This window comes from Notechis scutatus, chromosome 2 (genome assembly GCF_049901735.1).
Source record: "Notechis scutatus isolate UNSWTSFEM ecotype Mainland chromosome 2, rNotScu1.2, whole genome shotgun sequence".
NCBI lineage: Eukaryota > Metazoa > Chordata > Lepidosauria > Squamata > Elapidae > Notechis > Notechis scutatus.
Window position 1 is genome coordinate 72,095,412 of NC_142010.1, and position 11,248 is coordinate 72,106,659.

An 11,248-nucleotide genomic window follows, 5' to 3' on the forward strand; every position below is an offset into this window, starting at 1 on the left:
AGCAGGATCAAGGACGCTAATTTTGTTGAAGCGTACAGTTGAAGGGTTTGCTTCTAGTGAGATTCCTACAGAATCTCATAAAGAGAGAACTGTAAATATAGTCTTACACAATAGGATTGTGATGAGTCTATCAGATTCTCCCAATCATTATTGCTAGAAAGAAGACAGGAGACCACTAATCAATGTGCTTAATTGCTTACAATACTAATTAGGCAAAGAGCAGGGAGCAGAATGCATATAAAATGGCTGAGGGCTACAAACTGCTGAATGCCCATATATACCGTAGATTTTTACAATTAGTTCCCTTTTGTCGGTATGCTAAAAAAAACACCACGGTCATCTATTCTGAACTACAACCATCTTAGCACTGCAAAATGGAGCAATTGAACATCTCTCTGCAGATCCCAAAAGCATATTGATTCCTTCATCATGGAACTTGACAGTAATTGATAGGAAACTGAATGCGCTGGGTGAACTGCAAGCTGGCACTTTATGAGTTCCTTGCTTGCTGCACCTTGATAGCTACATGTTTTGTGGGTTGGACCTAATTCAGGGCTCAAGTGAAAACAATATAACAATTAATTTCAACATCCCAGAGTAAAAATCCATAGAACTTCAGCAGGTAACTTAGTGCCCTTGAAATATTTTGGAGTTCAACTCCTGTCAACCTTATTTAAACAAGCCAACTAAGAAGGACTGTGAAAGTACTAATCCAGGATATCTTTAGGGAACTCTTTTCCTTATCCATGTACTAGTGCAACAGATAATGATTATAAAAAGTGACCCTATAAAACGTCCAAGAACTAGTATTTATGGCTACTGCTGCTTTTCAAGTAATGCACAGCAGGAGAGGAACTGCAAAAAGATGTCTCAGTCTCTCATAAGGTGGTTTTAATTCTAAAAACCACAAGATACAATTCAGAGTAACAAAAACGAGAATAAATTAAAATACCCACTGCACCTGCACTAACATGAAGTGCATTTGACAAAAGTTTGTATTATCTATATACATAAAATGCAAAAAAAAGCACATCAATAAATTTGGCAGATAACACGAGAAGCAACTTGGCAGAATGGTTTAAAGCAGCAGACATATTAACTAAAATTAGATTTGAGCTGTGTGGGATATATCTTCTGTTATCCAATATAAGGAGAATAAAGCTCTTCTTCAAGTGAAGCACAGCTCCTAGGGAACTGATAATATAGTACTTTGCAATTTTACCAGCAGCAGTTTAGAAGGATTTGCTAGTACTTTCTTGCTGGATTTCCCTCCCTCTCAACCTTCCAATCCAGTCTGAAGTTTTAATATTCCCTGGAATATGAAATAGCTGAGGAGACCTGATCCTGGTTCTTAGTGCAGAGGACATACTTGCCTTTTATTATTTTTTTAAAGAATTGTCATTTGTTCACACATACTTAAAATTGTATCCAACAGAAGCAAAAATGGTTTCAAGTAACCTGCAAAAATAAAAGTGTTCATTTAAAAGATGACACAATAAATAAATTACTCTTGGGTGGTTTTAAATTTATCACTTAAGCTTTTGAACATTAAAAGAGTAAAGACTCAGTAAAGACTGAGCCTAATTCAGTTGGGAAACTAAACAACAGGAAATATTGGAAAAAGCATGGATGGGTTCATGAAAATATCAGCTGAAGTCTACCATCCAAATGGTAAATAGACCCAGCTCTACTCTACTTTTGTGGAGAACAGTCAAATTTGATCTGGTGCTGCTTTGGGTAAGTGGAATGAGAAACAGGAAAGTTGTCTTCATTCGTACCAGCAGACTTCACCAAAAGAATCTACTTATCAACTCTGGGAATGGATTACTAGAGAGGCCTTTTTTGTCTTATGGCAAAGAAATGCTTGCCTAAATCTAGAGTCTGTGTCCCATTTCTTTTCTGTCCTGGATATGTTCAGATCAATAATGAAAACTCATTCTCATTCATAACTCCATGGTAAATTGCATTGGGTTCAAAAATATCTCCTAATAGGTATGTATACAATATGCAAAATGTGCAAACAAAGCAATTTAAGCCCAACAATCCTACACGTTTCTTTAGAATTAAGCTCATAAAATATGTAATATATTTTAAACAATTTTTACAGAAATATATATGAATGTTTTGCACACTTAGATATATTTCAGCAGAATAATCTATTTAAATTCAAAATTATATTCATGCACCTTACAAGTTATGTATCTATGATTTAGTTTAGTTAATTTATGGTTGGATTCTTTCTAAGCAGATGTTTCAAGGCATTGTATAAAAATATAACTGAGAGAAAGACACAAAAACGGCAGAATAAATGATCAAATTATTGTAGAAGATTTTTTTTTCACAATTACTGCCTATCACCTAAGGTGCATTCTTCTGAACTAAGCTTGATAGGTAAGAAATAAGATTGGAAATAAACATAATGAAGGCTTATTGCTTTTATGGTTTACCACCCTTATATATGAATGTTACCTTGCTCACAGCTCTCACCTATGTATTAGCTATGATGCCTCTCTATTGTCCAGCATTCCCCAAGTTAGATGTTCTTAGAATGTATGACTTTTGACTCTCATTATTCCATACTCAGCACAATTATTATGATTTAGGAGTTAAATGTTAAAGATAGTGATGTCTATGGAGATTCTCAATCATCCAGGTCATGTTTGTCCCAAAGGTGCTTTTCAAAAGGTAGCTGAACTTTCTTAATTTTTTCCTTGAAAATGTTTGAATAACCATGATGTCAGTTTTGGCAGGTGATTGTAGGGAAGCAACTTTTTCTCAGACTCACCTGGCTCCTGTATCACGTGAGCTCATATATCAGACTTTTGTGAATATTATGATACAATAACGTAAGTAAAGGATGTGCAATATTTTAAAATGCATATTTAAATGCTAAATATACTATATTTGCATGATAGAGGTTTCTATGTCCATTTATATATATTGATAAAAATGTTGAAAACACAGTTGGATCAGCAAAAAATGAGGGAAGTTTTACAAGCTACAGGTTTTCAGGAGAGAATTGTGGAACTTCTGAAAATCTGGTCAGCTGTGGCACTTGTTTAAGGATTTTACTATAAGGAAAGAAGAAGTGATAGCACAAGAGGTATATAGCACAATTGCCATATATCAAATTTAGTAATGGATTTTTAAAATGTATTCTTAAAATATTTATTTAAATTAGAAACTGAACATTCCCATAAGATTTATGTCTTATGAGTTGTGATTTTCTAATTCAGTCTGGATTCAATCAAATATCAAATTATCAAAATCTTCAAAGCAGGATTGAGGAGATCCAAAGCTAGAAGAGCTTGTTTCTTATTGATCATGGTTCCATTACTGACAGACTTGTTTTCTAGATTATCATGATGTGAAAAAAAGCAATGATTTAAGATTTTTTTAAAAATGATACAAAAAAAATTGAACTATTCCTGGCGATCTGCATGTCTTCTTTAGAACAGCAAGAAATACCATCAGTGCTTCATGACTGATGGAGTAAGTGTATAAGAATTTTTGTCAGCACAGTACCTTTCAAATGAACTGGATTTAAAACTCATGGACATTATGATGACTAGACATTGTAAATATTGCTGTTCAACAGATCTGAAAGTCATGACAGTGGAAGGGCTAATATGGAGAGATGTATCTTGGATGAAATCATGCAATATACTAGAAAATAAATGTGGAGTAATTGAATCCTGTATTTTTATACCATCTAATTCCTCATCACACACAGGCTTTGCTAGGCTTTGAATAACTTAATAAATATGTTATAAATGCAGCTGTTCTGTGTCTTTGTTATCCCACCATGGGCATTTCTGAATGTGCTGTATTATATCCTGTTTTTAAAAATGTATCTTTTTATAAGGCAGCTCTTGCTGTTTTGTAATGCACTGTCAGTTAAATGCCTCAAATGCTACCATCAATTTTTTCTCCAAAGAATCTTGCATGCTATATTATAAAGTAACCCTGATATGACCAAATGAGACTGACACCCCAAAAGTTACTGCTGTCAAGAATTCTGCCACCACCAAATTACACTGGTTACATTTTTGCACATTTTTGCATGTGACGTTCTATAAATGTAGAATATGTCTATAATTCAGAAGTCACTCAAAATTTTAAAACAGTTCAACACATATCTACCTCCAATGAAAGAGTACATTCTTTTTCTTAAAGAAGGAAAGGATAAAATGACTTAACATGGAAGAGTTATGTAATCAGAGACAGCTACCAGATAGCTAACTTAGCTTCCATTTTCTAAAATTGCTAATACAGTTATAATTTTATTACAGGAATCCTTACCATGACTTTTTAAATTGTAACTGTCATCCTGGCACATGAAGTTCTTTCTTCTCTTGTGTTTAGCACGCAATTACCATTAGAGTTAATGAAAGGTTTGTATGTAATCAGGGGAAGACTTAACCCCAGAAAAACTATCAACAATAAGCATCTGTGTCTTCAAAATTCATTATACAGTGCACAATGAGGACCTATCTCATCATGAAGGAAAGCACTCATAATGGGTGTGTGTTTTCAAGCTTGACTCCTTGCATAAGTCCACCAGCATCTCATAACTGGCTTCCTTATTATAAGATGCAAATTACCATTGCAGACAAAACTTTTTCCCCCTCTGAAAATCTGACCTTACATACACTGACGTATGCATGCAAACTATGCATATGTCTGGAGTCTAATTGGCAACCAGTCTGACCCTCAGCAAAATTCCAGAATGTGAATTCCAGAAGTACAAGTATTCCCAATCTTTTCAGTTTTTTTAAAATTAGGATGATGCCTTTTTGCAAATGTCCCTCAAGGCAGATTTACCAAATAGAACCTAAAACCAGAAAACACAAAGACTGTAATAGCAGACAAATTGAAACATGCTAAAACATAGCCATGAGATCATTGATCATTGAACTGGTGCCCAAAGAAAACCAATTAATTTCACTGACAAAGGCCAACATAAATCAGGGTCAACAAGACTTAATAGCTTTCTCTGAAAGGGAACTGCAGTAGTGTGGCACAACCAGAGAATACTTTTCACCAAAGGTAGCCCCGGGAGCCAAAAGTTTGTTCAGAGATGGAGTTCAAACAGATATCAGAAGAGTCATAGGGGCATTAGAGATCCTTTAGTATCTGCCCTTGGTTACTCACTGAAGCACTTTACTCCTGTTTTAAGGAAAAATAGAATGCCAATCTGGTTTAACTTTGGCATTAAGAATCCTTGTTCCCAGGCCAAATGTTCAGGCATAGTGAGGGCAATATAATATTCTGTGCCTATAAACTACACTGTGCAAACCAATTAAGTATTTTTAGTTTATTTTGCACAATACAGGTTATCCTTGACTTACGACTAATTGAGCCCAAAATTTATGTTTCTAAATGAGAAATTTGTTAAGATAATTTTGCCCCATGTTATGACTTTTCTTGCCACATTTGTAAAGTGAATCACTGCAATTGTTAAGTTAGTAACAGGGTTGTTAAATGGATCTGGCTTTCTCATTGACTTTACTTGTCAGGTCACAAAAGGGGATCATATGACTCTGGGACACTGCAACGGTCATAAGTACGAGTCAGTTGTCAAGCATCTGAATTTTGCTCATGTGACAGTGGAGATTCACACAACGGACGTAAGTGTGAAAAATGGTCATGTGTCAGTTTTTTCAGGGTTGTAACTTTGAACAGTCATTAAACGAACTCTTGTAAGTCAAGGACTCTCTGTAGTTTCCCACCCCCCCTCCTAATCATATACTAATTACAAAAGCTTCTTTCCATGATGCTTGGATTCTGAGAGTTGGTAAGCACTGATTGTATTATCCTAAATACATTTTTTTGCAGGTGTAAGATTCAAGCACTTTACTACGTAATTAAACCAACGCTGCAGTTCTGGTGGCGAGAACAAAAGATGTTCCATGACACATTTTGAATTTTGCACTTTTGCAATCAGAGCAGGTTTGATGAATTAAGTCAGAAATTAGTGTAACTCAGCCAATGAAATAACAATGAGAATTTTAAAAACATGTAAAAATTCCCTTGGGGATTTTTTTTTTTATATTATCATCACTAAGGCCGGAATTTTAAATGGAAGATTAATATGGGGTGAAAAGGTCTCTGTTTCCTCTTGAAAGGCCATTTTTCCATTCAAAAAATGTTGGCAGGCAGAAAAAAGTATATATGATCACCCATTGGGGAAGAGTATCAAAAAAGTCAAGATCACAGTTGTGATCATGCAACGCAAGCCCCCGACCCCACAAAGTTCTGACCCTCTGCAAAATAGAGACTAATTTTACTCATGCCATATGAAGTATCTCCTTGCATGTAATAGCATGACATTATGTTTTGACACATTTTGGCTAGTAATATACAAGTGTAACCAGGGGACAGATTTGTCCTGGGGATGCTCACACTATTATATACAAGCTATGCAATTGAGAGAGTACCTTTCAAGTCAAAATACTGTAGCCCACATTCCATTGATAGGGAGGAAATGCAGTGTAATGACCCACAATCAGGATGCAAGTAATATATACTGATGAGTAATTTTCTATGACCTTACTTTTCACAGGCTGAGGGTCATACCTGGCCCATAAATTGGTATGCCAAGTTGCAGTCTGTAAAAAATGGGACCAAGTTCCCCCCAAATGAATATTATTTAGTTAAATATATCAGGTTCTATTTTAGAAAAAAAAAATTCAACATTAAAGTTTACAACTTTTGGCGAAGATCTGCAGACTGGATAGCACTCCTACCTCCGAGGTTTTTGCATGACAACCTTGTAAGGTAATTGAGTGAGAGAATGAGAGAATGAGAGCCAGAAGGAGGGAGACAAGGACACTGACCCAAAGTCACCCAGAACAACCAGTAGGAGTGAGCTTGAACCTGACCCATGTCTTAGTCTAATTCCATCTTTGTACAGTAGCACACTTGAACATTTTAGCGGCTTGTATTATGCACCTGCCTTACAATATGCCACTCGTAAAGTGGGCCTGATTTGTATAGATTATTCAAATTAAACTAATTATATATGCCTGGACTACATAAAGAAGTAGGTTAAAAATAGAATAAAAGTGAATTATTACTTTATGGAAACATGCCAATAAATATTGATACTTTTATCTGCTTGCAAAACAGATATCAAGCTCCAATGTTTAAAAGATACAGTGTAGAAGATACAGAATATTTACTTCCAATCACCTGCTATTTACTTTAACTTAAAATCAGTTCCTGGCAAATAGATGGGGAAGAAATGGAAGTAATGACAGATTTTATTTTCCTGGGCTCCAAGATCACCGCAGATCGGGACTGCAGCCAAGAAATTAAAAGATGCTTGCTCCTGGGGAGGAACGCTGTGGGAAATCTAGACAGCATACTAAAAAGCAGAGACATCACCCTGCCAACAAAAGTGTGTGTAGTCAAGGCTATTGTTTTACCAGTTTCAATGTATGGCTGGATCATAACAAAGGCTGAGCGCCAAAGAATTGAAGCCTTTGAACTATGGTGCTGGAGAAGACTCCTGTGAGTCCCTTGGACTGTAAGGCGATCAAACCGGTCAATCCTAGAGAAGATCAACCCTGACTGCTCTTTAGAAGGCCAGATGAGAAGGAAGGATTCACTGGAAAAGAGACTAATGCTGGGAAAGATTGAGGGCAATAGAAGAACGAGACAATAAAGAATGAGGTCGCTGTATGGAGTCACTGAAGCAGTAGGCGTGAGCTTAAATGGACTCCAGAAGATAGTAGAGGACAGGAAGGCCTGGAGGAACGCTGTTCATGGGGTCGCAATGGGTCGGACACCACTTTGCAACTAACAACAACAGCCATATGGGAGCCTACTGCAAACTGGTTGAATGTATTGCATGAAGAGATATTGTTCAGAAAAGATCCTTGACTGAGCTTTGAGGTAATAGCCTAAGTGTATGTGTGGTGTTATTTTGGTTGGGAATTGGAGAGTGCTTTTTCCTTTTTTTTATTAACTAAAAAGCAATAAAAAAGAAACAATACAAAGTTTCTGAACATTTATAGGGCACTTAGTGATGTCAATGGAGATCATTCAGGTCATGGTTGTCTCAAAGGTGCCTTTTCAAAAGGCAACTGGATTGTCTTGATTTTTTTCCCCACTTTTAGGGCACTTGGTGATAATTTTTTTGGGTGGCTTACAGTAAAACCAAAACAATACATAAATATCTACATAATGCTTTTGAATAATTGGCAAAATAATTTTTGTTTTCTTTTTTAAAATGTTTAATGAGTCAGTTTTCAAACTTATTAAACTTATTATTTTTCAAAGAAAATTAGTTTTCAATCAGTTAAGATGGTACAGCTAAGATGATACTGGAGAAAGTACAGGAGAGATAGTTGAAAAAATAATTATGGACGTTGTAGCTACAGTCCTGTCCTATCTAATTCTTTCTGAGATACCTTTAAAATATGAGATGAGATCTCACATGTATCAATCTCACCTTATATTATCAGAACATAATTTACACTTTTTACCAGAGGTGTTCAACTCAGAATTTAATTAATATTATACTTTATTTTACTGCTTTTCTGTTTTTCAAGATTTAACACTCCACATCAAATGTAGGAAAATGTGTGGAAATTGGGGGCCCTTATCCTTGGTTTCATTCAATGTAAGGTTCACATGAATCATATCTTTTTTATTCAAGGAGGTAAAACAATAAATTAAAACAGAAATAACTCCAAGATCTATTTCAATATTTACTTCCAGTCAACCTGGCTCACAAATAGAATTTCATGAGATTCAGACACAATCTTTCACTGTAATCCTTTTTCTTCTAGGTACAGTAGTTCTCTTATTTATATCTCTTAAAACTAAAGTGTTTATAAAGGAATAGCATGGTCATGCAACATCTTTTTTACTGTTTTTGTCTTCCATACAATTACGGCCAATTCTTGGAGACAATGTGGATAAGTTTCTTCAGTTTTCTTGGTAAGGTTTTTCAAAATTGGTTTGCCATTGCCTTTTTCCTAGGGATAAGAAAAAGTGGCTGGCCTCAGGTCACTCAGTTGGCTTCGTGCCCAAGGCAATACTAGAACTCATCTTTTCCTGGTTTCTAATTTGATGCCTTAACCACTACACCACCTGTCTTTTTTAATGGTAATATCTGTCAAAAACCACTCTTGGGTGTGAATCTTTTTCAAACAAGGCTTTTATCATGCAGTTGACTGTCCTGTTCAGAGAACTTTACAAGGACATGTTCATAATCCATTTGGCAACCCTATTTTTTAATTAGTTACTTTTACCCCTTATTCTATTTTCTTATTAAAAAAGAAAATACTGAGCTGGAATACCACACTGTCTTTTAATGGGTAAATCAAGAAGTATTCGGGGATAACTCTAGTATTCAGTCTCTTCCTTTTTGAATCTCTGCAACCTTAAGAAGTAACAAGACAAAACTACTGGTAATGTAAGAAAAGAATCCCCACTTGAATTGACAGTTCCTACCTTTGGCACTAGATGTTGCCCTTCACCTGTCCAGCTGGATAATAAAGAGGGAAACTGTCCTTCCTATTCAGAATAACTCCCTTTCTATCATCCGTTACCACCTCCTATTTATGATATTAAAAACACTGCGGAGCAAGAAGTGAAAGGAAGCTGATGATAGGACTTGAACCAACAATGAGCCAGAAAAAGCACATTGCCTTTCATTCTATTTTCATGAGTGATTTAAAGGAAGACAGTCCAGCTTCTATGGAAAGACAAAGCAATACAATGGTAACAATTTTATCCTAACCATTTGTAAGAATTATCTGCAAAAAATGTATTTCGAAAATATCCAAGATCCTAAATTCAAAACTGTTTCAGAAATAAATATACAAAACAATCATAAAGTGGCAAATAAGAAACTATAATTTTAAAATACCTATGATTTCAGCAGTGGCTTCCAAATTGGTTAGCTAAACTTGAAGTGTTTAGCTGATAATGGTTACCTGCCAGGCATTTGGAGAGTTGGCTGATGGACTTCCCTAAGCTAGGGATCTGAAGAATTAGTCTATATTTCATTTTGCTAGGTATTTAGAAAAATAACATTAGGCACATTAACTTCCTTTGAGGATATCTAAATTATAGAAACAATAGTATTATCAGAACACTCAATTTTCCTGAACAAGATACACCAGACAAATTTTTCTAACATGGTTGTATATGTGTGTATACATATAAAATATTGGTTCTGTATGTACCTGCATAACCCTGTTTTTCAATAAAAAATATGGACCCTGATAAATCTTTCAATTATAATCAAAAGACTGTCCTTGAGAATGCTCAAGCTTATTATCAAACTTTTGAGATTCAACATTTTTGTATATACATCAGTTCATGTAAACTGAAGACATAGACACCATGGGCGAAAAACACAGAACTATCTGTATTAATATTGCGGCTAAATTTCTGTGTAAAGGGATAAACAGCATTATGCCTTTATTATTCCCCTCAAATGCACAAGTTAATGTGTTAATTCACAAATTAATTATTTTTCATATAAGAAATCATTAGTCTGATGAAAGCTTTGTTCTGTCCAGGTTAGCCATGGGAAGTCACTAGCCTTGTTTACAAAATAGCTGCGATGCTACTGGGCATATACTATGAATTCATTGTATAGATAATTTTGAACAGAGTAAAACTTTGAATCCTTGCTCTCCAAAAATCAACAGTAAAAAAAAACCCAGTGAAATATTCATTTTCTTAAGAACATCTGTATCTTTTGAGTGACCGAGCTAGGAAACTTCATGGAAAATAGCATACTTACCCCAGGCCGACATTCAAAATATGCCAATCTTGATTTTGTTAAGACGAAGAATCGAACTTTAAAGTTGGAAGGGGAGGTCCTTCTCTTTTGCTGAGATTTTTTGATCAGTTCTTCTTCCAGAAGAACAGAGTTATTCATTGCCAGCATGTAATGATCCAAATTCCAGGATGAAAAGGGATCTGCTCCTAATACTCCACACATGACACCAGGAAAGTGAAATTAGAGACAAAGACTGAACTGTCTCAAACGTGGATGCAAAAAACAATGTAGGTGCTTTATCTTTCCATCTGTCATCCAGGCCGTACTGTTCTATAGCTTCCTGATATAAAAGCCATAACCACATCCTTTCAAACACACTACACAATACATTATAATTTATGTTACTCATATAATTGAAAGGTAACTCAAAAGCTTGAATGACAACTGTTTGCTGTATTCAGCTTTAGGAAGAATTGAAATTAATATTTTTTAATCCTTGAC

General features: G+C 35.3%; 1 protein-coding gene across 1 annotated transcript in view; it reads right to left on the bottom strand.

Moving 5' to 3' along the window:
• The window catches only part of ITK (IL2 inducible T cell kinase), a 57,509-nt gene extending 46,491 nt beyond the window's left edge, over nucleotides 1-11,018 (bottom strand). Inside the window, exon 1 of the mRNA XM_087955094.1 lies at nucleotides 10,769-11,018. Coding sequence (XP_087811220.1) covers nucleotides 10,769-10,969 — 201 coding nt within the window. The 5' untranslated portion in view covers nucleotides 10,970-11,018. The remainder of the gene's footprint in view (nucleotides 1-10,768) is intronic.
• Between the last annotated feature and the right edge of the window lie 230 nt (nucleotides 11,019-11,248).